This window comes from Lepidothrix coronata, unplaced genomic scaffold (assembly GCF_001604755.1).
Source record: "Lepidothrix coronata isolate B3197 unplaced genomic scaffold, Lepidothrix_coronata-1.0 Scaffold96, whole genome shotgun sequence".
In the NCBI taxonomy this organism is placed as follows: domain Eukaryota; kingdom Metazoa; phylum Chordata; class Aves; order Passeriformes; family Pipridae; genus Lepidothrix; species Lepidothrix coronata.
The window spans coordinates 2566426-2591530 of record NW_016690276.1 but is presented as its reverse complement, the minus strand read 5'-3'; the positions used below and the strand labels follow the sequence as shown (position 1 = coordinate 2591530).

The window sequence follows — 25105 nt, the reverse complement described above, 5'->3', positions numbered from 1 at the left end:
CTGTTGAAGCAAATTAGGCTGCAGAGTTGAGGTTGTCACCTTGTTGATACCTCAATTCTCTACAAGCAAAATAGTGATGAATAGAAATATTTCTTTGTGCCACTCTTTGTCCTCCTATATTTAGAGTGTCAGATCACTGCAGGAGAAGACTGCCTCTTTCAAGGTGTGTGAATACTTAGCTCTGGTCTTATTTTTGTTTTATATGACACAAATAGCAACTAGTAATTACAAATAAAAAAGCTTGTCCCCCTTTTGTTCCTAAAACAGTAGTGGAGGTATCAAAGACTGTCTGCAGCATGCAGCGTGCAGACTTTGAGAGTGGATACTGAGGTAAGTATTGACACTGTAGAGGGGTTCCTAGGTCTTACCTCTCCTCTGGGCAGAGGACTTGGGCAGGCACCTCCAGCATGTGATGCATCCTGCTTGGGCTCTACACCACTCTCGGGAGATACTTCTGTCTCCTGATTAGAGGGGGAGCCCAGGACAAGTAGGTGTCCCACTTATGTTATTGCTTCATATGTGAAAGTGAGTAAAATGGTTCCTCTTGCCCCTGTCAACACTGTTCCTTCCCCAATGAGAGGTTTTCCCAACCCAGAAAGTAACAGACAAGAAACAGGACTGAAAACAGCTTCGTCACACTGTATTTTTACCTGTTTTATTTATGCTTTGACTAGAAATGTATCAGCATTTTCAGGAAAGACAACATGCAGACTGTTTCATCCCATTGACAGTTTGATTTTTGCAGATTTCTGCACTCTTTTTTTTCTTACAACACAAAAGAATTTGGATTTTTTTCTTAATCTTGTAATAATATTTTTTTTCGTGACAATCTGTGAATTTTTCCTGTCTGCTTTTTGTTTGTTTTTGGTTTGTTTTTTTTTAAACAATTGTTCCTGGCTTTTTAGTTTACTTTTTTGTGACCAGCACTCGCCTGCCTTGTCCTATAAAAATTAAATCAGATAGATCATGTCAGAGATCAGTTGAACCGGGATGAGGTATATTCTTTCTTAATCTGCAAGGCTGAGGTAAATATAAAACTTTTTTTTCACAGTTCCTGTGAAGACACAACTTGAAGCATCTAAGTAATTTTAATCAGAGGACTTGTATGAGTAGTGATTACTTTTTTGCATTGAAATACAACTTACCTAGAAAATGTTTTGGCTCGGCACAGGCTTTGCTAGACTGTGCATTCAAAATGTATTTCTTTCAAGACATTTCCTTCATCATAGTTCAGAATTGCCTTAGTGGGTGCTCATTTTTTGGAAAAACATCTGCCTTGATTACACACAGGGACACAACTTTTTAGGAGGCAACCTTGAAGAGCAACCAATGTTGGCTTAACTCTGCTCCTGGTGATAACTACAGAAATGATACCATTGATTTCAGTGGGAACAGAATTAAGGCAACTGTAAGTACTTCTGAAAACATTACCCCACATCATTAATCAATTGTATTTAACTACAGCAGTTAATAAAAAACTCCAAAAGATAAATAATAATAATCAAACTCTGACTGCTTAAAAAAATGCAAAATCCTTTAAAATCATGTAAAATAAAACCTGTTTTTTCTGTAAACAGGCAATACTGAGTAAGCAGGAGTTCATGGTCCCATTTAGATGTTAATTGTACTTGAATATTTGAATGGGCATTGGTCATAGGCCTAAAACACCTAAATACTTTAAAATATATTCATAAATAATCATTCTTTATACATCATAATTGTTCTTACTGAATGTCAAAAACATGGACTTCTGTATTCCCCAAGAAAGAAAAATGAAGGATTATTTTTGCTTTTGGCACCAAAAAAAGTAAAAATAAAGAAAAAGCACCCCCCTTAAGGAAGTGCATGGAATGCTACCAAATTGGGCTTTATTTGTCTTATGGGTTTTTTTACAAAATTTTAAATATAGGTTAACATGTAAACACTGTGCACGCACTGAGAGCTTGATCCTGGCTCATTGAAATCAATGGCAAATTTCCCATTAACTGCAGTAGTGCAAGATCAAGCTCCACGTTAGTATGGTACGTACAAGCCTAAGTCATTGAGGGGGCCATGGATTCAGGAAAGCAAAAGCTCAGGTTCTTCTTTCAAAACCAGCCACCGGCGGAATCAGACTTTGCGCCGAAAACCTTCCTGCACATGTTGGAGTTTTCTTGATGGAGCGGGTGTTCGTTACCTGCCAGCATTACTGCTTTCCCTCTCCTTGCAGTGTACCGCCTGCCAGATGGCAGACTTTCATACTTAGTCACATGACTCCTGTAAAGACACAACACAGCAGTCTGACATTAGCAAATTCATGCAAAATTTGCACCCTGTTCCAAACACTTTACATACAGATGAGATTACACTTCCACAATGTGTAGATATAATCAGAAGAGGTTTTAGTATCTGCAAAATAACAGATACTGTGTTCTCAAGATTTCCTGAAGATCCTCAAGTTTCTTAATTTTTTTCAGGTTTTTAACATGTTTTGGATGAGAAACGCCTGAATTGATATCTGGTACAGGCTCTGCGAAAAATGTTACCCTCCTGAGGTCTCAGTAGATAGGAATCAGGAGGGAGTAGTAAACCCCCTAAACCCAATTCCATTACTATTCTTTGGCTACTGGAAAGCATCTTTTGAAACTTATTGCACAGTTGTTTAGTTTTCAGGAAAACTGGTGCCTTAATAAAATATGATAGAACACAATGGATGCAAGAGCTTAACGCACCAAGTACTTTTGTTGACACTAGTAAACAGCAGATGATGAAGAAAACTTTCCACTTCAGCTAGTTTATAGCTATGCACTTTCTATCTCAACAGTGGAACAGAGAAATACTGCTGGCAAAGTTTCAGGTCACCATCAGAACTGATTGTACATGAGAGGACCAGTGTCCTTCCACTTCAGTTACTTCACTTGCAAAGCCAGATTAAAAAATTTACTAAAGTGCGCATTCAGAGCAAGTTGTGATCTTCAAAAAGGTTCTCTCTGAATCTCAGGGCTGAGGGACAGGGAAGAATGGGTTAGCAGAGAGGCTGATGTGTGTAACAGCTTACACTGCACCTGGTCATGTTAGGCTGAAATTTGGCCACAGTTGTTAATCTCTTATTGCTGTGAAAACCAAAATGTCCGGGTTCAGCAGCTGACTGGAAGGACACCTCAGAAATCATGTGCTCTTAGTTCTTACCTGAATGGAGACTCGATTCTGTCCATCTGCATGCAGACTAAAAATGGGTACTGTGAAAACTGCACCGTGGAGATGAAGTCTAATGCCGTTTCTACTTCCAAAGTGGTTTCCATACCAGTTTTTACAAAGAAGGAATCCACCTCAGTGTTACCAGCTAGAAACACGGCTACCCTACAAATAAATTCAGGCATTACAATTATTTCAAAACACAAAAAGAAAGAGGAAATTAAATTACAAACAGTGCTACAATACTTATATAAAAACTGCCCTCAAAGGAGCCTGTTCTTCAGGTAAAGATATATAAATTCACATCAGATCAGTGGGAACTGGTATTATCCAGGTTGAAAGAAAAAAAGAAGATCAAATGTTCTCCTATGCACATAGCTATTTAATTCTATTTATTTAATTATTTAATTCTAACTCAGCTGCAAGGTCTTTTATATTTAAATCTTTTTCACTGGGACTACCAAGTCTCAGGAGCCTGAGCTGTCTACAACTATAGCACATGCTGGGAGTGTCTCACCGGTTCTTGACGTTGGTTTTGGATTCCCTGTACCACAGGCTGAACTCCATCCCTCCTGAGATGTCAATGGCCAGTCCACCCAGGAACTCTGCACTGGCTGTCGGCCCAGCCTGCAGCTGAATCTCCTGGAGCCATCAGAAAGCACAGGTTACTGACTGCAGACCTCAGAGGTTTCCTTATGCCCTTTTGTACTGCAATCACACCACTTGTCATTTTTCAGGAACAGAAAGGAATAGAGGGCTTTTCTGTAAGGGTGGACAAAACATCCTGATGTACCTCACTCCCTCAAAATGGGATGAAGTTACGGCAAGGTGTTTTGCATCCTTTCCTGGTCTCCTGTGTGCCAACTGGCTTAATTTCTGCAAGAAGTATCACTGAAAGGAATATCATGTCTCCAAGAGCTAGCTACCACACAAGCCTCACAGAGGCTCTGATGGCAGTTCATCTTAATCAGATTAAACTCCTCGCTGGAACCCCAGCAACGATGCGGTGCAGTGTGATTTCTTGAGCTCACCTGAAGGCAGCCCTGTACTGGCAGTAGGATGCAAAGTGCTGTCACCAACTGTGCCATGTGCAGTGGCTCCAAATACACCACACGACAGTAATTATGTCTTCAGTGGCTGGGTGGCCAAATCCATAAGCTAATGCACCTTAATCACCATTGTGAATTTGCATTTAATGCATTTTCCATCAACCATCAAGTGTGCTCATGGCTTCACGAAACCTCTGCAGATGGACTAGAAACACATCACATGGAAGTCCATTTCGGAAGTGATAATATAGCTCAGGGTTATGTCAGTTCATTACTTTTAAGTTTTGACATACAGCCAAGATTTTAAGGTTCACTCAGCTTGGCAATCTAACTCACTTTATACAGTTGTTCTCCTTCCCTAAGAACTAGTGGATTAACTCACCATTTTAAAAGAAACATTAACTTGGGAAAGTTTATTTTGATCATGTGCCTCATTTACAGGGCACCTCCTCCTGTCTCACAGCTAGTTTTCTCCCTCCTCCCAGGTTTCTGTGCCTGTGGTATTCTCAGCACCTGTAATGCTGCAGGCATTTGTAGGACATATGAATACTGAATTTCTTCCACTGGTGCCCAGGCACCTTAGAAGTCTCTCTTCTCTTCTTAGCTATTCAGTAGTCCAGTGGCTCCAAATAATGCTGTTCCAAGATTTAAGGAGGAATCAAGGAGAGACGGGCAGTTTAGCTTCCTAATCCCTATAGCAAGGAGCAGCACTGGGGAAGGTTTTTATTCAGAGCATTAGAGTTTTCCTCCTGTAATCAAGGACTTGGATAATTACAGTGACTCTGCATGTTTACTTAACCTTTTAGGGTAAATTAAATATCTTTGAAATTATTTCCTTGAAAGAATCAACTTGGCAGAACCAATTTGTCCGTCAGTTGCTGCTAAAGTGGGCTTGAGATTTAAAGAATGCAGTGAGCTGGCTATGGCTTATAAATCCGGCACGCCCTCAGCAAGCGTGGTCATATGATGGTCTGATTTCTTACATTCACCCAAATAACAATCATTCGATTGCTGAAATCAAAGGGCATTTTTCTACTGACTGCAATGGAGCATAAAATACTTCCCTTTTCGGTCAGTTTATGTGTGGAAATAAAGTTTGTTTTACTTTATTTTACTTTGCTTTTAATTGGGACTGAATTGGTGGATAGCTGCTAGTGAGTGAGGAGGTAACACTATACATGATGGCAGAGACATATACACACAACCAGAGGAGCAGATATTTTTAGATGTATTGTCAAATTGCACCCAATAACATTAAAGTAGGCTGCACAGTTTAAGGCTTAAATGCTACCTCGAATTAAGTCATATTTGTCACTGAAACCGGCAGAGAAGCCAAGGAGTGCTTGTCTTATGTTTTACTAGCTCACCTATTTCCTTATTTAGAGTTCAGTCCTGTCCTTCGTCTCATGTGCAAATCCAATCCAGACTGATGGGAGGTGTAAATCACAGAGACCCAGCCTCCTCAGGAGAAGTATTTTCCTTTCCCTTCCTATTTTAAGCTTTGTGTCTCATTTGCAGCGGAAAATGTGATCCAAAAGATCAGAATGGGTCGTCTGTAACTGTTTAAAATGATCAAACATGCTATGTTTCAACTAAAAAAATGCTTTATGTACTGCACTGTAATGCAACACAGAGACAGCTGAAACAGGCACTTCTTTGGGAACTGGCTATCTTCCACTGGGGTCTAGCTTTCAAATGGTTTCTCTGACCTATTAATATAGTATTTAATTTCTCTGTGCTTCTGGCAGATCTGTTGCCTAGGAGAACTATTAACACTACTGAACTTTAATGCAGGTGACTTAGGAGTCTCAAAAACAGTTTTATGAGAGCTGTTTATTTCATAGAGAGAGTATAACTTCTGGACAGTTATTCTTAGACCTCAAACAACACAGCAATGGCTGGAAAATACACTCTGATTTCAGTTTGTGCAGTCATGTGAGTAAATATGTCACAGATGATGGGCAGGAGCGTAAGCTTTAGAAGCAATATTATTAACTTGGAAATTACCTTTCCTAAATGAGCCTATTGTGATTACTGCTTGTTATAAGGTCAATGAAAGGAAGCTATTTTTGGGGGGTAGGTGGTCTTATTTGGTAGATTTTACAGCACTTTGAATACAACACAGTTTTGATCTTTCTATGCAAAATGATCCTTATAAGCAGCAATAGGGGAGCAGAACTTTTCTAGTATTTAAAAATAGTTTCTCTCAAAATCAGGCTGTACCAATGCACAAACTGGAACCCAAATATTACATTAGTTCTTTTATGACAATTCAATTGCCCCATTTTTAAGCTCCAGTCTTGACTTCCAAGCTGTTGATGTTTGATTTCATCTGTGCTGTCTGTGTCTAACATTTTGGTTTAGTTTTCACCTGTTCTGAAATCAGTGTGGCCAGCTGTGGCACACTGAGTTTTGGTATCATAGAATGAGCACTGTTTCCCATGCCTAGTTTTCTTCACTGAAAGAAGATAAACCCACGTTTGACTTGGTTGTCTACAGTATGAATTTGTAAAGGGGCTTATGTTCTGGGCAAGGCCTGTTCATGCTGGCCAGGGAAAGTGGAGGTAGTACTTAACTATCAAGAAGCTATATTAATTATGGCTCTCTTGCACTGTCTTTTCCCCAGTTGCAGTGTTAGGCCATTCGCACTTCCATTCTGACAGTGTTTTCTGGTACAGATGTAACACTGTTAGAGAATCTGCAGGTGAAAGTGTTTCTAATGAGGCTTAACTTGGCCATGTGGAAGTCCTGAAACCATGCTGATGTGCTGTTGACCTGTGCCCCAGACTTTTGTGAGGTTCTCCAAAGGCAAGGAGTGGAGAATTTGCTGGCTGACCGAGCTCTAGGGGTGCCCGGCCAACTGATTCAGCCAGAGTATGTATGGAGCTTGGTGCATGCACAGCAGTTGGAAATATTTAGTTCTCTAAATGCTCCTGTGCTCAGGACTGGACATGATTATCTTTCTCACCTCTGCGGTCTGTTTGTTAAATAGGTCACAGCAAAGTTTTTGCCCATAATCTGTGTGTGAACTGTAAAGCATTGCTGGAATGAGCTTAGTTACTCAATCTGTGCCCTACCTGGGAAGCCCTCTGGACTTATAATATCATTATAAAGGGCCTGAGCTGGGTTCCAGATGGGGAAAGTTGTCATGTGCAGAGGGTGTTTCTGTGTAATTTTGATCAGAGTGGATTGTCTCATCATCTGCTTTTGGCATTTTCTTTTGACAAAAATTAAAGGGGAAAAGCAAAAAGTAAAGTTTGAGACTGCAGATGTTTCATAAGCTGAGTACAGTTGTTAAATCCACAGGTTCTAAAGAGATCCCTGGTTGGGAAGAGCAAAAATATCAAACCAAGTGCTGCACTTTGATAGAGATGTCTAGATTCTTGTCCTCCAATAATACATTATGTAGCCAGTTATATTTGTATGTCAATCTATTTAAGCATAAAATTAGCAGACCTTTTGGGGTGACAATTGCATAAAAACTGTGTAACCCTCATTTTGTTTCCTTGTTTTTCTTAGTAATAAATATTTGAAATTTGGACCTCTTAGCACTGTTCTTTGAATGTTAGTTATTTGGGAAAGTTTGAGTACCAGTGATTCATTGACCTGACAGTTATTGACTAAGTGGACATAAGGTCCCCAGACAACTCGTGAAGAGGAAAACTTAGGTGGTCACATGGGACAATACTGTATTACAAGAAACTGTGGGAGGGGAGGTCATAGCTAATAGCATATGAGTTTTCAACAGGAAACTCTGTTGGATCTGCTTTTATTCAGTGTTTGTTTTCTAGAATATGTGTTCTCACCTTTGTTCTAAATTGCTTTTAATGTAATTTAATTCTGTTCTTTAATACCCATGACTTTCCTGTAGCTCCCACAGTAAGAGTAGCCTGTGTAACATTGGTCAGGTTTATCAGCATTGAAAGGAAGAAAATAAGATGTCCTACAATAATAACGTGGGGGAGGGAGCATCTGCACTTAAAAGACAGAAAAAGAAGCAAATAGTGTACTTTTAGTACCTGTGAGTAATCTGTCAGCAGGATAAGTCCTTTCACCACGTTCATGGGATCTCCAGTTGCTGAGAGCATTTTAGACATTAAATCACCATACCCTTGGAAAAATGTAACTGGCCTGAGCTGGACATCGAACAGAATGGCTGACATGCCAGCAAAGGAGTCCAGGTTTTCCTCGCCTTCATCAGGAGTTGCAGCTATTATGGACTCCAGACCCTGAGCTTCGATCACCACCTACAATGCAACAATGATACAGAATAAATGAAAAAAATTCTACCTGACTCAAACTATTAACAACCCTACATATTTTCTTAATGTCTAAGAGCCTAACTCTAATTTGTGTAGCTGCAGATGAAAAAGTATGAGGTGAAGACTTAATGGAACGAGGTTGAGCAGCAAGAAAAACAGAAAATAAAATAATTTCACGGCATGCTTTTAGGTGCAGGCAGGATTTACGCACATGCAGATCACAATCCTGAGACTACTTTTCTTTCAAACAAATTTCCCTTCAATCATATGACTATTTTCTTTGGACAGTCTGGAGGAAAACCCAGAGATGTCCCACTGCACAATTTTTGTCCTGAATAGATTTAATAGCATTATAATATTGAAAGTTCTTGCCAACTTTAAGAGAAATCTAAAACACAGGCATATCATTAAAATCTGTTTGATTTGTACATTTGATCTACTCCTTGTTTTTCCATTCTATGACATACTAGAAATAGGACTTAATTTTACAAACTAACAAAGCTTTTACTGATTACATCAAATAAACAGCATAGGCTTTAAACAGACACAGAATTTGACCCAGAACAAAACACCTGTCTTTTTGTTCAGGGCAAACACTGTGGGGTTTTTCCCATTGTTGGCTTGCTCTCTGCCCAGTGCAGGGAATCTTATGGTCTTAGGCATTAGCTGAATAGATTTAGAAGCTGTAAGAAAAGGACCACATACTGGCTTAGTTTTTATACACAGTGTGGCAGTTACCTGGCTGGCATGAAGTTCAGCGTTTCTATCAAAAATATGGATGTTCATGTTACTTCTCCTTAAAATGCCAGAGCCTGAATAGAGGATGTCAAGGCTGTATGTGGATGATATATCAGGACCACCTTAATTAAAAAAGAAAGAAGGTACCTGTGACTAAACTAGTGGATTAATCAAATGTTTGGGAATACAAACAGGGTCAAAAGGCAATTTCATGGTTACATACGTGTAATATAGCCAGAGTAGGCAGAGGAAGAGCCCATCTTGGAGAAGCGGTCATAGTTATGAGTACGCATGTCCTTCAGAACTTTTCGAACTGTTTTGCTGTAGAACAAACAATCAAAACAATCAGAACAAACAGAACAATCAGAACAAACAATCAAAACCACTGAGATACAAAAATTTTACAGTACCAAATATATTATTTTTCTGTAGAAACATCAAATTTCAGAGAGGGTGAATTTCCCAGTATGAAAGAGGGTCTTCAAAATCATTACCTTTTCCAACTAAAAATCTGCCCTAACCCAGAGTCTCTTTTCCAATTTCAGGTACTCCCTGCAGTCATAGGAAGAAAGGCAAGCAAAGTTCTTGCTTGAAAATTAATGATTTTGAAAAGAAGAGAGATTTTGATTATTTTCCTTCTCATGCTGAGATGTTTAAAAATTTTTTTAAAGTTCACTGGTTCTTAAAATATAAAAACAAGTGATCCAGTGAGAGAGTTAAGACCAACAGATGACATTTTTCACAGTAATGCAAGCTAGATGTCTAATTCTTATTTGTACCTGTGAAAATGTGACTATTAAAAGAATGCCAATTAAATTTATTCTGAATTTACAATACCTAAAACTGATATGAAAATCAGGCATCCTTTTATACTTTACTCAAATTTTAGTAATTCATTAGAATCTGTGTGTTCTTTGGGTCTCTGCAAAGAAGTAAGGAAGGGCTGTATTTACTTATACTGAACTTAATGTACCTTGAAGGCATTTCAAAGTGAATTATGTCTTGGATCATGGAGAGCATGTACTTGTTCATTTCCATAGGCAGTTCACCAATGGAGAGCAGGATGTTTTTCACTTCCATGTAGGACGGGTTACTGTTTAAGATGATAGCAGCTGCAGTGGTTCGCACTGTCTTTTCATGGACTTTGCGATTCTGGTGGTATATCCTGTTCATTGTTTCCTTCACCTGGTCAGGAAACACATTATTCACTCAGTGCTCATAAAGATGACTGGGCAAAGTACAGGTTGGAATCTCGTTTATAATATCAGCTTAAGTTAGCTTAAGTTAGCTCCATAGCTAAGGCTAATACATAAGGATATATTTTCAGCACCCTGTTTTTCATGGTCCTTTTGGAATGTACGAGACATGTATAGCTCAGTGACCACAAGGACAAGTGGGACATCTGTTATGTTCTCTCAAGCCACAGACCAAATACAGCCTTCCACACTGGTTTTCACAGTGGGGCTGTAAATAAGCAGCAGGACTAAGATCAAATTAATGTGGCAGTGGTAAGATCAAGAGAGAGATTTCCTTGACAGTTAAGGAAATACTTTTAAAAAATAAAGAATCTTGTGGTTTAATTTTATAGATAGCGCCTGTAGTGGCTTCATGTCCCTGAGAAGATTGTGACACATCTTTTTTACAGGTAAGTCCACGGAAAGCCATGTAGCCTCATTGACAGAATGCCCTCCAGCATGTTAATTGCAGAACAGCACCCTGACAACCTTGGTCCTGGTGGCCAGCAGTAGGTATGAAATGAGATGCAGGGTAAAGCAGCAGAGGCAGGACCTTATGTTCTGCTATTTTGTATGTCTTCTCTTACTCTTGGAGGCTGCAGGGTAAGATGCAGCTATTTTATCCTTGTCTTACTTCGTGTATTCTTCCTGGCTTTGTGAAAGCACAAGAAAGAACAGGGGTTGCACAGGTGCTCAAGTGTTCCATCTTGGCAAGGGAGCCCAGTTTTCCCTGCAGACTGCATGCCATCTTTGACAGCCCCCACCTTTGTGGGACTCTGGAGCCAAAGGCTGAGTAGCACATGTCCACAAGACCATCCCTGCCCTTCAGCATGTTGACTGCACCACACAGCTTGGTGTCATCAGCAAACATACTGAGATTGCACTCAATCCCACTTTTAATACAGTCTCTTGCACTTCTTTCCTTGGGCAGGATATTTTCTTACCTCTTTGGTGAGAAAAGAAGGATCATATCTCTGCAAGGCAGTGGCAGCAAGACTGCTAATGTGCCCTTCTTCTGACTCAGAGTACTTCAGGAGCAGTGGAATTGCTTCGGGAAGGAGTGCATTCTTCAGTGCCAGCAGGTACATCCTCACATTGTCATCTTTCTTAGCCTTCTCCAATCTATTTAGAATCAACCTTTTGGCCTCCACAACAAACTAAAGAAAATCAACAGCACATTTAAATGGTGATCATAAACCTATTTCTTTCCCTCTGCAGAAGTATGAGGGGCAGGGCTGGGTTCTAGCATGTTTTTGTTTGAAAGTATCATTGCACAGGGTTACCAGAGGTGTCATTTGTAAACTCTATGTTGATGGCTTCCTTCAAGCATAACCTTCAAGCATAACCAAACTGACTGTAGATACAGTGATACCTGGTCCTGTAGTCCAGGTAAACCTGGTAGTTTTATCACTTGCTAGCTGCTCCTGCCCTGATTCAGGGGCTTCACAGGTCTTCCTTGTGGGGCCAGCATCTCCCCGCAAAAAAAGACAAGGGAAGTGTTCTTTAGTGCCTCAAAATATGTTATAAGAGTGCTTGGCAGTTAACAAGGGAAATTAAAAGGTATTCCTAGGGCCTGTTCAGGTGCTCTGTGTCTTTTTGGCAATGTGCTGCAGTCCTCAACAGCACAGATCCAGCAGGCAGCAATGCCTTATCTGATCATCTTCATCCTCTAACATCAACATCTATTCAGTCCATGCTCAAGGGTCTTCCTCCTGGGTTGTTCTATGCATGTTTGGTATACAGTTGAGTATTTGAACCAATGAATTTTCTTCACAGAGGTGAAATTAGCTAAGGTGATTGCAAACATTAAATAGACCTTGAGTTTGCCAGTGTTTCTCTGATGACATGCAAAGCTTTTGGACAAGGGAGCACAAGTACTGCTTCTGCTGACAGACTAGGCAGTGAGAAAAAAGTTCTGTCAGACAAAGGACAACTAGAGAAATCAAAAGAAATGGGAAGAGACCAGATTAAAGCCTAAATCTGACAAAGTAGATGTCATTATTTAAAAAAGTATTCCTCTCTCTATCAAACATAGGAGTTTATGAGCTTATTTTAAAGTGGGAGAATATGATTCCCATGTCTCTCATGCTCTCCCAGTAATGTCAGCAGGGATCATTCACGTGTGTTGCAGACCAGAATTTAGCCAGCAGTGCACAGCAGATACTCACTGGGAGCTTGCAGCCTCCTCTGTCACACAGCTTTCTGATGAGTGCTCCCATGACAATGACCAGAGTTTCTCTGATTTCTTCATTTGCGATATCACCCTTGAACTTATCCTGTTATGCAAAAGCAATGCCGTTAGTCTCTTGGTCTAAATATGATGAACCACAGTCTGTAGTGTGTTGAATACACTCCCTCATTTCCTGCAAGCATTAGTGCAGTGCAAAGGCAGTGGTTACCACAATGGCCTGGGCTCAGGTTTAGCAGAGCACAGCTCTATCACTACATATAATAACTGACTGCCATTTTCCCCTTGTGTTACATTCAGTGTCTCAAATAGTATATTCATTTTGGAGCTATGTTAAAAAAAAAAAAAAGAAGAGAGTATTTAAATGGTCACAGGACTGTGATAAGGCAACAATCAAACAACGCTCAAATTGTTTTCCGAACATTCAGTATTATGTTTCTTTTCTAAGTTGTAGATATTGATAACATTTTACAAAATTTCATCCTGGACCTACGAATGTCTGTTGTTTGCAGGCTCTTATGTTACTGGCACGCTTAAAGGAAACGCTGGAAGGCATAAGGAAAGGAAAAGTGGAAACAGCAACAGTCATTTTTACTTCCCTTTCCCTTTGACTGGAATGAAGCTTAAGAATATTAACTCTGTTGTATTTATTTTGTCCCTTGACTTACAGTTAAAGATTTCAGGAGTGTTTCACTGGGGTGAGAAGCGAATCCACAGGCATACAGGAATCGTTCCTGCAGGACAGAAGTGCTTGCATCCTTAAAGTCAAGAAATTCCAGCATGGCCTCCAGTGATTCTGGTGTCTGAGCAGAGGTTACGGCATCCACGACCTGTGGACTATAAAGAAGTGGAAATTAAATGAACTTATCATTGTAACCAGCTAGACAATACCAAAAAGACTTTTCTGCATACTGAAAGAAAGAAGCTAATGTACTGAAAGATCTCTTCATTGCAAGTAAAAGAATCTTTTAATCTTGTTGGAAAAAAATGTGTCCCTCAATTGCTTCATGAACTCCAGAAATTAATCATATCCATGGGTAATATTTGAATTTATGCAAATAGGGGACCAAAATAAGTATTAAAAAACTAAACTATCCCGAAGGTATTAAAGTTTACAGGACAAGGTCGTAAATGTAGAAAAGTGGTTTAGTACTGCATGCCCAATGGTATGTAAAGAAAAGGCTTCTATGCTACCTGAGTTACTCTCAGGTTTATCTCTACTGCTAACAACTGCTATAATTTGTTTGAAAGAGCCTGACCATATGACCCAGAAATCCTTTTCAAGTCTCAAGTCTTGGTGCGCATACTGTATACAATCAAACTCTAATATTAGGACAATATCCAGGCATGAACCTTTCCCTTTTTGCTCTATTTCTGATTGAAGGAAACAAATGGGCAAGTCAAGAACAAGTTATAGAATGTTTCAGGACAAGCAGGTGGGATAAGAACCTTTGGCTAAACTACAAACCATGTTAGCCTTGCACTGTAGATATGACCCTGTTGGCTGAATGGTGTGCTGAAAATATATTATACTACGAGAATAAACACGGTTGCTTTAAAAAAAATCCTTTTCATGTAGTCAGTACTGACCACTGGGTTTGCATTGCTAGGACATCACCAGCAGAACTCAATCCCTTTGCATGTAATTTGCCCTTCTGCAGTTTCAAGTAACTTAAACCTTTTGAAAGCTCGTTCATGATAACTTACAGAAGTTCTTTATTTTCACTTCTAACAACTTGCAGTATCTCCTCTTTCGTAGCTTTTCTGATGCTCTTAATGAAGGACAAAAAGCTTTTTGCAGCTTCAGCTTTGGAAAGTTTTTCAGGATGCATATGTTCTCTGATGCTCTTCCAGTGTTCAGAAAGCTGCAAACCAATTCACATTATGTCAAATCTCTCAGATTATAGCTTCAATTCTCAAAATCAGACTTAGAAAATGCAGGTATGTGGGCCACCTATTGCTCCAATTAGCTGAAATCCAATAGACTGATGATCTTTTAGCTAGGTATTACTTAATTTATGATATCCCAGAAGAAACATCTTTGAAACATTTCTATAGTTGTCTCTCTTCTAACACTTCAGTATTTCCCTGCAATCTATTTTGGAACAAAACAAGTTTATTTATACGGTAAATGGAATAAAGCAAATTCTCTTCTCTTGCAAATTTACTGTGCTTTCTGGTGAATCTGCTGTTTTCTTTCTGTTCCCATTTTCTCCTAAGTAATTGTTTTTTAAGTGGGAGATGCAAAGTCCCCAATTCACAAATTAATCATATTTTCTAAGGAGATGGTAATTTTTAAGTGGTTAGTGTAGGACAGGAGTAAATGTTCAGTAAGTAATTCCCATTTTTCAATCATAAACCTGCATAGAGATGGATTTATAGATATTGTACAAAATGACAGGTAATATGGTATTAGAACAGGTATTGGCTTCTTCATACATTGCTGTTGTAATTATTCCCACATCACATGTTTTACCCGAATGAGCCAACATGGTACCAAAGCACCCATATCTCTCCTTCCAGAGATACACTCCCACAAGAAACTGGTGCTGGTATTTTGACCTTTCCTCTCACACTTGCCTTTGCCTCTGTTATCTCAAATTATCGAGAACATTCCTTGGTGAAAACTCAGCTGTTCTTTGCAGCAGTGTTTACTGCCGTTTTCCCGAGTGGGAAATAATGCTAGCACCCATTTGAACTTTACTAAAATACTTCCCTTCTTTGTGGATTTTGTATTGGGCAATAGCACTTGAACCTGCTGGCAATTAGAAGTATCATTCATCAGTACAGAGTGCAACTTCTATCGACTGTAACAAACAATAATTAGGCAACAATGATTGAGACATCGGATATTTCCTGAGAATTAATGACCAGCTGGGAGGAGCTCATGTTCTGAGGCACAGATGGGTCTTTTAGCCTCAAGTGGTGATTAGTGCTTAGCACCAAGGTCAGTGTTGCTATTATAAGCTGAAATTGAGTAATCATATGGGGCACTTTCTATTCCCCCTGTTGAAATTGCACCATAGTCCAGCAAAAATCTCTAACCTCATTAATCTCATATTTTCTCCTGTGCAAAGCCCAGCTGTGTGGACTGCTCTTAACCAGTTTAGCCCACACCCTGGAGAAGAGCAAGGTGGGAGATGAAAGCTGGAGCAATCTCAAGCAAAAGAGAGTGGAGACCAAGTCTTCCTCTTTGTAGGGTGCTCTAACCATTCAACTACTACAAGGAGCAGCTTCCATCTGCTGCAGTGACCATGGCATTAAAAACATCATTCACAATTGGCTTTTGCAGGGGCTCTCATTCTCTTGATGTGAATGTCAGGCAGTTTGGATTGAATAACCCAAAGATTCAGGCACAAGATGCACGCACTTCCACATGGCAACTTAGCAAGCTTAGTCAAGCTTCCCTAACAGGAAGATCAGACCAGAAGTCTTGTGGGCACCCTAGGAAAACTCCAGCCAAACCAAGAGGTTCTAAACTGAAGAGCTGGTTTTGAATGTCAGTGCCTGACAGCTGTTTACCAACCCACAAAGGCTGGCTACACGAGACAGAACAAATCCACCTCAGTTTGAAAAGGGGCAAGAATCTATTCTTGTAGGAACCATGAGCATAAAAAAGTGTAAGATGCATGAGCTCTTCTGCAAAGAACATGCTTTCTGGTGTCTAAACACAGAAATCTAGGCCTGAATTTAAATGTAAACAACTGCCATAACCTCAGAGAAGCTAGTGCTGACATCTATGAAATGAGGATAGTAGTGGTTATTATACCAAATTCATAAAGATAGAGAGACCTGTTATGATTTAAAAAGGGCTTTGAAAATGAAAACTCCAAGGCACAGCATGTCAGCAGGGCATTAATGTATACTGTGATATATAAGTACCATATGTTATGTTGCTGCTTTGGATACAGTGTTCTGTTTATAGACCATATCTTTTCATAGCAGTTACTGAAAAATACAGTGAGAAAGCAGGAGTTCATTCTCATCGTGCCACTAAGTTTATAATGACTTAGCTCAGTCCCCAGGCAGTGCACTGGAATTATACTCCATGTTTGTTATCTTGGTCTGGAAATTTTAACTGTTATGACAAACTCAGTTGCAAGTGACAAATTGGTCCACACAAACCCCGATGGGCAGAGTCAGGGAAAAAACACCTGTCCCTACTCTGTTTAAGATCCCTTGATGTTCCATGTTCAGAACTGCTCCAGCACACAAGCAGCATCATTTCTATATCACTTCCCCAAACATATTTTTTTCGTCTCCTTTGTGGTTCAACAAGCACTAAACAAGATAAGTTATTATAGTGTAATGCTGCTTCCAAATAATAAGCACAAATTCCAATATAGGAAAGTATTTGTGCTCATAAGGAGTATCTTTAGAGAATTAAAATTATGTGTGCTGCGTAGAAGCTGTATTTTGTTTATAAAAAACAGAGATTAATGATCTTTACATTAATGTTCACATTCACTGCTAAATTTATTCCACAATGGTAATAGCTGGAATACTGTTTGCTAACAGTCACTGTAGTAACTTACATTAGTTTATGATGCACTTACAGTACCCCGTAGTCTTCAAATATCTTAAATATAAAAAACCAAGAAAATTTTTTTCCCAGGGAAAAATGAGAACAGTATTGGACTTCCCAAGAATACCAGAGCCCCATTTTATACTTATAAAATACCTACAGAGTCTTTTAAGTAAAAGAATTCCTCAGGGTCAGGCAATAAGAAGAAGCTTAATATACTATCAACAAATGTTTAGCCTGCCTAAGGAATGGCTAATGAACTTTAATTTTTAGGAACAGTTCAGCTCCTCCGTGGCAGAATTATTTATAAAGACCAGCCAACCATCTTAAAAGTCATTTCCCACTCCATTACCCAGAGGAAATAAGCCTCTGCCAACTTATGGTCGGCAAAAGTGAGTTAAAACCAAAAGGGTGTTGTATTTTCTAGTGGTCTTGAGAAGTATTGCACTCAATCTTTGAAGGAGAGCAAAAATGATGGTACTTTCAGTGGTAAATCTTAAAACACTCTTGTGGAGTGGAGCACTCAATTGCATCACTTCTGTACTCCCCACTGCAGGGAGTGTTTTATATTGCTGCGTTACACCTCTCCTAGTGGGCTGCTTGGAAAGAAACTTCTTCTCGCACTTGTTCTGCTCAGCCAACCGACCTGACGTCCAATGAACCTGTGTTTACTTACTGAAGGACACTTCTTGCATTCGGATTTCACTGGCTCCGCTTCTAGTGGGACGGCAACATAGCTGGAGTCCAAGGTCTTGATCACACCAGCGACTTGCTTCCCAGCGATCAGTCCAGGGCCAGCCTGTACTGACTTCAGTTCCAGTCTCTGCCTGTGTATCCATACAGTGAAGACACCATTAGAGCTCAACAAGTAGTGCAGAAATGCAGAAATCACAGCAATAAAAAAACAAAAAAAACCCTCCACAGGCAAAAAATATAGAATATAGGCTTATTGAAGTCTTCTTTTAAAATGTTCAGAACAAGGCTAGCCTATGGGTTTTTTAAGGTAACAGAAATATCTTATACCAGCAGAATTACCACTAGAGTTATGTGGAATAAAATATTGAAATAAGGGACTCTCTAAAGCATGGATTTATAGCTCCTGATAAACAACATTCAGTAACCATATGCATTCTGAAATGTTTCATATATTTATTCTTACGAGGATCTGGAAAGTGAGATTTTGAATGTTCTTTTTTTTTTTTCTTTTAGTATCTAATACTACTGAGATGCCCAAATCGTTTATCTTGTGTATCTCCAAACTTGCAGTGCTTTGGAGTCTGGAGTCTAACACTGATCTAGTTTCACTGGTATTTCCTTTCTATGCAGTAGATTTTGTTTTCTATACTTTCACATACTAGAAATGGAGATCCATCAGAAGTATTTCTTAAGAAATGAGAAGACACAGGAACAGAATACCTATAGCACTAATGGGCAGTTTAAAATGTTTTGGATAATTCCATTGTTTTCAGATAATTTTTTATGAATGCCATTATTTATTATTTGTAGCATGATAGAACCCATAATCAAAGTTGAACTAGGCACCATATGGATACAAAAGACACCTAACTCCTTACCTGGAGAGTTTACAGCCTTAGATCTTGATTCTATAAGACATACACATATAACCTGACTTGAACCACTAGTCCTGTCAATGACAGTCAAATTGCCCAACTTACTTTGAAACTATTTTGGCACCTGTTTTTCGTCGGAAATTCAGAAGGAAAACATAATTTTCTTCTGCCTTAATGGATTTTATGAAACTGTCTTCCAGCACATAGATTGTGGCAGATGTGACTTTTTTACTGACATCTAAGATCTGAAAATAACAAAAAAATAGAACAGAAAGAGGGCTATTCAATAAACAACAAAATAGGAAAAAAGCTCAGAGTTCCAAATCAGGGCAAGACTTGTAATGAAATAGGGTCATATTAGGAAGGTGCATGTGGGCTGACATCTCAAGCTAAGCCTATAAACCAGGTTCTCAAGAAGACCCTCTGCAATAAGAAGCCATGCACTTCTGCACCATGTGTTTCAAATTCAGTACATACTACGGGAAAAAACAGAGGGAGCATGGGAGGAAGTTATGGAGCAGGTGGCAATTGAGAAAATGCCCAGTACTATATTTAATTTAAAATACTCTTTAAATAAGATGAGAAGCTTTTCCAGAGAAATGTCTTGTAAACGAGACTGTCATGTTCACACTCAGGAAGCAAAGTCAGATACCTTGCTTGACCAGTTTTGTAAACAAGATGAAGTCTTTGCAGTAAGCGTGAAAATCGGGAATTCAGTCATAGTGTTAAGGCCAATTATTAAGAGAGTGTGTGGTGCTTTTGTACTTCTCTGAGCTGCAAAAGGTCAGTTTCTGATGTGGAGAATCCCATTGTCTTCAGCGTGTGCCCTTAGTAGTAACTACTTAGAAAGACCTTTACTAGTAGTGGAGGACCATTAGGGCCGTAGCAGGGCTTCAGTTATCTCTGAGGCATATCTCCTGTATTACACCTATGCACTAGGGAAGCTTGACAGGCTCCATTCAGGAATCACCATCTTGCCTGGAATTTACAGCAGGTGTGGAAAAGGTTACTGTTATCACTATGACTGTGTCTGTATCTAGGATTTTCCTTCAAAGAAAAAAAGAAGTCACATCATTTAAAACTTCAGTACAGCCAGGACAAACGTGCTGTAAATCTGTATAGAAATTAAAATATGTTATAATGAGATTAAAAAACTATGCAAATTAGTATGCTGTATTCAATGCCAGCTGAGTCAAGGTGGTTTATACAAGAGGAGAATCCATTCCCTGTTCTCCCCAGAGAAACTACATATGAAGCTCAGGCTAGTAAAACTACATGCAGAAAATTTACATGTAGAATTTGCTTTCTGTAATGCAAGAAGGATTTTTGAGAAGTTGAGTAATAGCTGCTGGAAATATATTTTAAATAGGAAGAATAGATTTTATTTTGTTAAAGAAATCATACCGGGTTGTGGCTGGTAAATCCTTGCTTTGTTATTTCACAGGAGTCCAGGTCTTTTATTTTAGTCACTTGATCTTGCCGCACATGATAAGTAGTATTGCATTTCCCAGAAACATCCACCTTGGAAAAAAGAGTTAGATTGGCACAGTTTCTTGACTTTTAATTTGGGACCCCAGAGCACCTTCCAAAGATGAAGCGTTTTCTCCACTGCTGGAATTCTGTACCTGAGATGCTGCACTCTTTGGGTTAATATACCAGTTTTAAGGATATCCGTGTTTCTAACTACCTCCTTTGGATTGGCAGGGGTACTATTCAATAGATGGCTGAGAAGAAAAGTAACAATGTTTGTTTAAAAAAAAAATGTAGGAAGCACCTGGCAGCTTACACTATACTCAGAAATTTGAGTTAAATTCCAGTTTTGCTTAAGTGGACAGTTGTAGAAATTTAACAATGGAACACAACCGAAATGGATGCAGGTAAACCACTGCTAATTTTGTGTGGATACTCTGATTTAAAGTGGCCTCATCCACTGAATTGAATTTAGTAATCAACCAACTTTAAACATCAGTATAATCTCTTTTATAGTGATGTGGTTTAAGTTGGTTTATTACCAAATTCAGCTAAATCGATAAAGGCATTTTAAATCAAATGGATTTCACCACTTCTTTACATTACTTGCAGCAACTTGACTTGTGTCACCAATGTCCCCAACCTCAAACGTGATCAAAAGGCAGATTACTGTCACAGTTCACTCCTTCTGAAGTGAACTTCTTCAGCAGGAGCCACAGGTCTGCCTTCCAGAGCAGATCAGACTCTGCCTGTTTCTCTGATGATAATCATCTTGCCTGATACAGCACCATACCTCACGGGTAGAACCAGAGTGCAGCTGTAGCTGGAAAAGGCTAGCCAGACCTCTCTTGATGTTTTGAGTAAAAGTAGGTTCATTTTGATACGAGTAAAAGGTTTTGACCTGTAGGAATAAAAAAAAAAGTATATAAAAAAGCATTCAAAAGCGTATAACAAATCTAGTTAAATGAGAAAGGAATAGTGAGGATCTGCTCTAGGTCTATCTTTTTTCTGATTAGGAAGCTGAATTGGAATCTATTTCCCTTATTTAAGCAAACTACAGGGGCTGCAGGGCCTGATAAGAACAGTATAAGCATGTTTTGGTCTTCAGCTAAACCTAACTACAGTTTCAGTGGAATGAGCATCTTTCCTCCTGTAAGTAGAATTTAGAAGGGAAATGGGACGTTGCACATAATTTCACAAGAAACTAATTTTTCTACACAATCTTCAGACAATCTCTCCCCATAGGGGCATAATACCTCTTGCACTTTAATCACAGGTTACAAAAACCCAGAATGAATCATAGATAAATCACAGATAGAATGACTTAAACTACGTGTCAAATGTATCAGAACCTTTGCACTTCATGGGTCAACTGTTGTGCTTGAGCCTCTCCTCTGGTAATAAGACTTTGCACTTCCACTTTGCATTCAAGGTGCATTAAAAGTGCACTTTTCTTCAGGAACTGTAAGTACAATCAGTGCGTTATCTCAGGGCAACCCTGGAAAGCGAAATCACTGTGCCAGGGGTGAAAGTATGACACCACAAAGAAATTATAAAAGGAGTGTCCGGACCCTACTACCTGAGAAAAAGCCCAAGTTTTTAATACTACATCTCAGCCTGAGCATGTGAAAGTGCATAATGTATTAGGAGCAGACACATTCTGACTGTACTCTTCTGATACCTCTGTTCTCATTTAAGGATGTGTACAGTTCAAAGCCAGTGCCACCCTGTTTCCTTTTATGTTGTGTAAAACTGATGACAAGGCTGAGTCTGAAAGTTACTGAGCAGGTCTGATAGCAGCTGCAATTCAGCAGGCTGAGCTGGCGGCTAGGGTATGTGCTCAGTGCCTATTTACAGCAGGAGGTAAAGATCCTGCTGGGATAGAGTGTCACAGCCCTCACTCCACTCTGCAGAAGAGAAAAGGGAGTGTGACCTTCAACCTTCCTCCTTTCTCACAGCCCCTCTGCCCATGCCCCCGCTGCTGAGCATTGCTCGAGCTGCAGAGGGGAGAGTGGGGTTCTTGGCCTAATGCAACAAGCAACTGGAGGGAGGACCATGGACAGGAGGCAGGAGCAACCGTGGCTCAAGCCTTGCCACTCCCTGGTCAGAACAGTAAGCTGAGTGCAAGGGGACATATGAGCAGCTCTGCAGGAAAAAAGAGGGTGAGACGGATGTACTTGGATCCCCTTCTCAGCAGAACTGTGACTCTCAAAGCTGCAAATGGACATTGGTGCTCCTGCCACGGGACAGTGCTTTGGTGCTCTCTCAAGGCAGGTTATAAAACCCAGGCACATGCTGATACACCCACTCCTTGACCCTTCTCTTCTGATTTTTGGAGAGAGTTTCCCAGTGGGGGAAAAACATGTAAATCAGTAGGTCTTTCAGCATCAAGCTCATTAACTTAAGACCATTGAAACTGCAGGTGAGACAGAAGTATAAATAAGCAATATAGAGACCTGGAAAAAACAATCATGCTAAAATATTTGATAAGGGTTTAAAGTGATTAACACTGCTTCTCACAGACTTGGTATAACATCTGTCATGACAAACTGTATCTCCTTTACTACCTTCAGACCTTGGACACAGTCCTGGCTTCACTGAAGTCAATAGCACAAATCTTACACAGCAGCAGTGCATAAATCCACGTGTACCTATATATTTGTGGCCAATCTGCTCTATACTTTCACACTGTCTGGTGTTCTCAATGCACAATAGGCTTGGGCTAGAAGGTCCCCTTGTACAGGTAAGTTACAGTCTCTTCTAAACTATTGTATTCCATATAGAAAGACAGAACATGATGGCTTATTAAAAACACTGAGAGGATAGTGAATTGGTAAATTCTCCAAGTCCCTAAGAAAAGATTTGTCTCGGGTTTCCCGAGCGATTGAATTTTAAAATAAAGGGTCTTACTTTTCCACGGACTAGCTCAAGCACTATGGGCCTCTGTAAAGCTTCCAGATATTCTTTCCCGAGGATCTTCTCTGTGCTTTTTCCTTTGAAGATGTTTTTAGCAGCTGGACGTTCATTCACATTTTCAACCTGAACATCTTTTATCTAGTAAAGTAAAAGCAGAGAAAATTCAGGTAGAGAACAGTCTAGCATTGGCCTGGGGTAGGCTGGATAGACTAAGTCACAAAATAAATATTTTTTATTTCTTCATTTCTGGTTCTGATCATTATTCCTCCATGTCTATGTCTGTGTCTATGTTTACAAAAGAAATCAGTTTTCTCCACTGGGGAAATAAGTGGCAGAAAAACTCACCATAAAGCTAAGTACCAAACCCAATTTGTATTTAGCAAATGTCATGATTTGTAGCTAGAACTCAGAACTTCAGAAAACCTGTCGCCCCTTGAGTATGTGCTTGCACACCAGTTGTTTGAAACTATAGAGGCTGTATGAAGCAATTTCAAAATATAGGAGATACTCTGAAGCTCTGGCTTATGACGTTAGGTACATACTTGTGATATCTCACTCTATAGAAATCAGTTAATCAAAGAAGCTGGGTTTAGTTGATCAGACTAGAGAATAAAAGATTTAGCTTATGTTCTGAAAGTGAGTTCTCTGATGCTACATTAGCAGCTAGATCAATGCAGGTAAGATTGTGCATGTTTTAAGTTGTCTGATGGCATTAATTACCATAATTTTGATCAACTGGTCATCATCATTGTCAGGATTTCTCCATAAGAGGTTGACATCCACATCAGAAGAAATCCGGTATCCTGCACTTTTTTGCAGTGATGCTTTCACGCGATCAACATACACTTCAGCTGAGTAAGCAAACTTATATAGCTTGTCATTATTTAGGCTTGGTCCAGTAGTGTGCCCTGTTTGGAAAGCAAAAACAGTGTTTTGAATTGACTAACTCACGTAATCTATCATTTTCTCTAAAAAAATCTATAGAAAAATTAAAAATTTAATTACCAACAAGAGATATATGGGACTGATCCCACTACCCTTGATTACAGAGACTGTCCCACTGGAGCAGCTGGGGGGGCTTTGTGATTAAGTTGACATTGATTTTACATATTTAAGACAAGAATGGTCACAAAATCCTTTGTTCTAGCTCTACACTTATATAAATAAAAGACCGTTATATTCTTTTCTTTGGATATGTTAGCGGCACAAATTATTCCAAAATTATTTTCAACTCAAAATACTGTAATTAATCATGGACTTTGTGTGCTTAGTAATGTGAAATGCGCTGATGAAATTTGTTGAAGCCAACAGAAATTGTTCTCTGGATCTCTTGCACATTTATTGTGAATCTTTCCATTGAGAGTCTGGCCCAGGGGTGACATGACTGTAATGAAAACATTAAGAACATATTTTTTAGATTAAATAATTAAGCTCTTGTTCTTTAAACTAAATAATTGTCCCCATAGCCATGTCTCTGCTGTTAACTGATGTATTTTAAGGGATATAAAAGCCAATTTCTAGTATAAATGCAACATGCATGCCCAATTTATGGTGCCATTTCCATCTGCATTAATAACTCTGATGGACTTTCCCTACAGATTCAGTTGCACTCTTGTTTGTGTAAACTGAATCTGTACTATATAAATTACTTTTATTTTTCTTTTATAAAACTACTTAATACCACACCCTTTCCTATCTTCTCCTTCTCTTCTGTCATGCATGGCCAGGTAGGGAACGTGTGGCAGCAGTGTCTCAACTCTCTACCCAGCCTCAGGAATCAAATTGTGCCCCTAAAATCTGTGATCAAGGAAAGTAAATCTCTTTCTGAATACTCTTCAAACATTTTGTTGCACAGGTTATACATAATATCCCTTTTCACTGCTTTCAAGAGCTTTCCTCTTCTGGTATGGATCACTACAAAGTTCTCATCTGCACAAGAAACACTGATGAGGGGAAGGGGAGGGAAGGGGAAGGGAA

The 25105-nt window shown here is 39.3% G+C and overlaps 1 protein-coding gene across 1 annotated transcript in view; it reads right to left on the bottom strand.

Annotated features, from left to right (window-relative positions):
• Positions 1–633: 633 nt before the first annotated feature.
• Positions 634–25105, bottom strand: part of MTTP (microsomal triglyceride transfer protein) — a 28708-nt gene continuing 4236 nt past the window's right edge. The window contains exons 2-18 of the mRNA XM_017822246.1: positions 23849–24036; positions 23123–23266; positions 21006–21113; positions 20147–20263; positions 18848–18987; positions 17848–17998; positions 14354–14511; positions 13315–13483; positions 12627–12734; positions 11403–11615; positions 10197–10408; positions 9447–9544; positions 9224–9345; positions 8243–8470; positions 3692–3816; positions 3169–3339; positions 634–2256 (exon numbers count right to left, since the gene is read on the bottom strand). Coding sequence (XP_017677735.1) covers positions 2088–2256; positions 3169–3339; positions 3692–3816; positions 8243–8470; positions 9224–9345; positions 9447–9544; positions 10197–10408; positions 11403–11615; positions 12627–12734; positions 13315–13483; positions 14354–14511; positions 17848–17998; positions 18848–18987; positions 20147–20263; positions 21006–21113; positions 23123–23266; positions 23849–24036 — 2621 coding nt within the window. The 3' untranslated portion in view covers positions 634–2087. The remainder of the gene's footprint in view (positions 2257–3168; positions 3340–3691; positions 3817–8242; positions 8471–9223; positions 9346–9446; positions 9545–10196; positions 10409–11402; positions 11616–12626; positions 12735–13314; positions 13484–14353; positions 14512–17847; positions 17999–18847; positions 18988–20146; positions 20264–21005; positions 21114–23122; positions 23267–23848; positions 24037–25105) is intronic.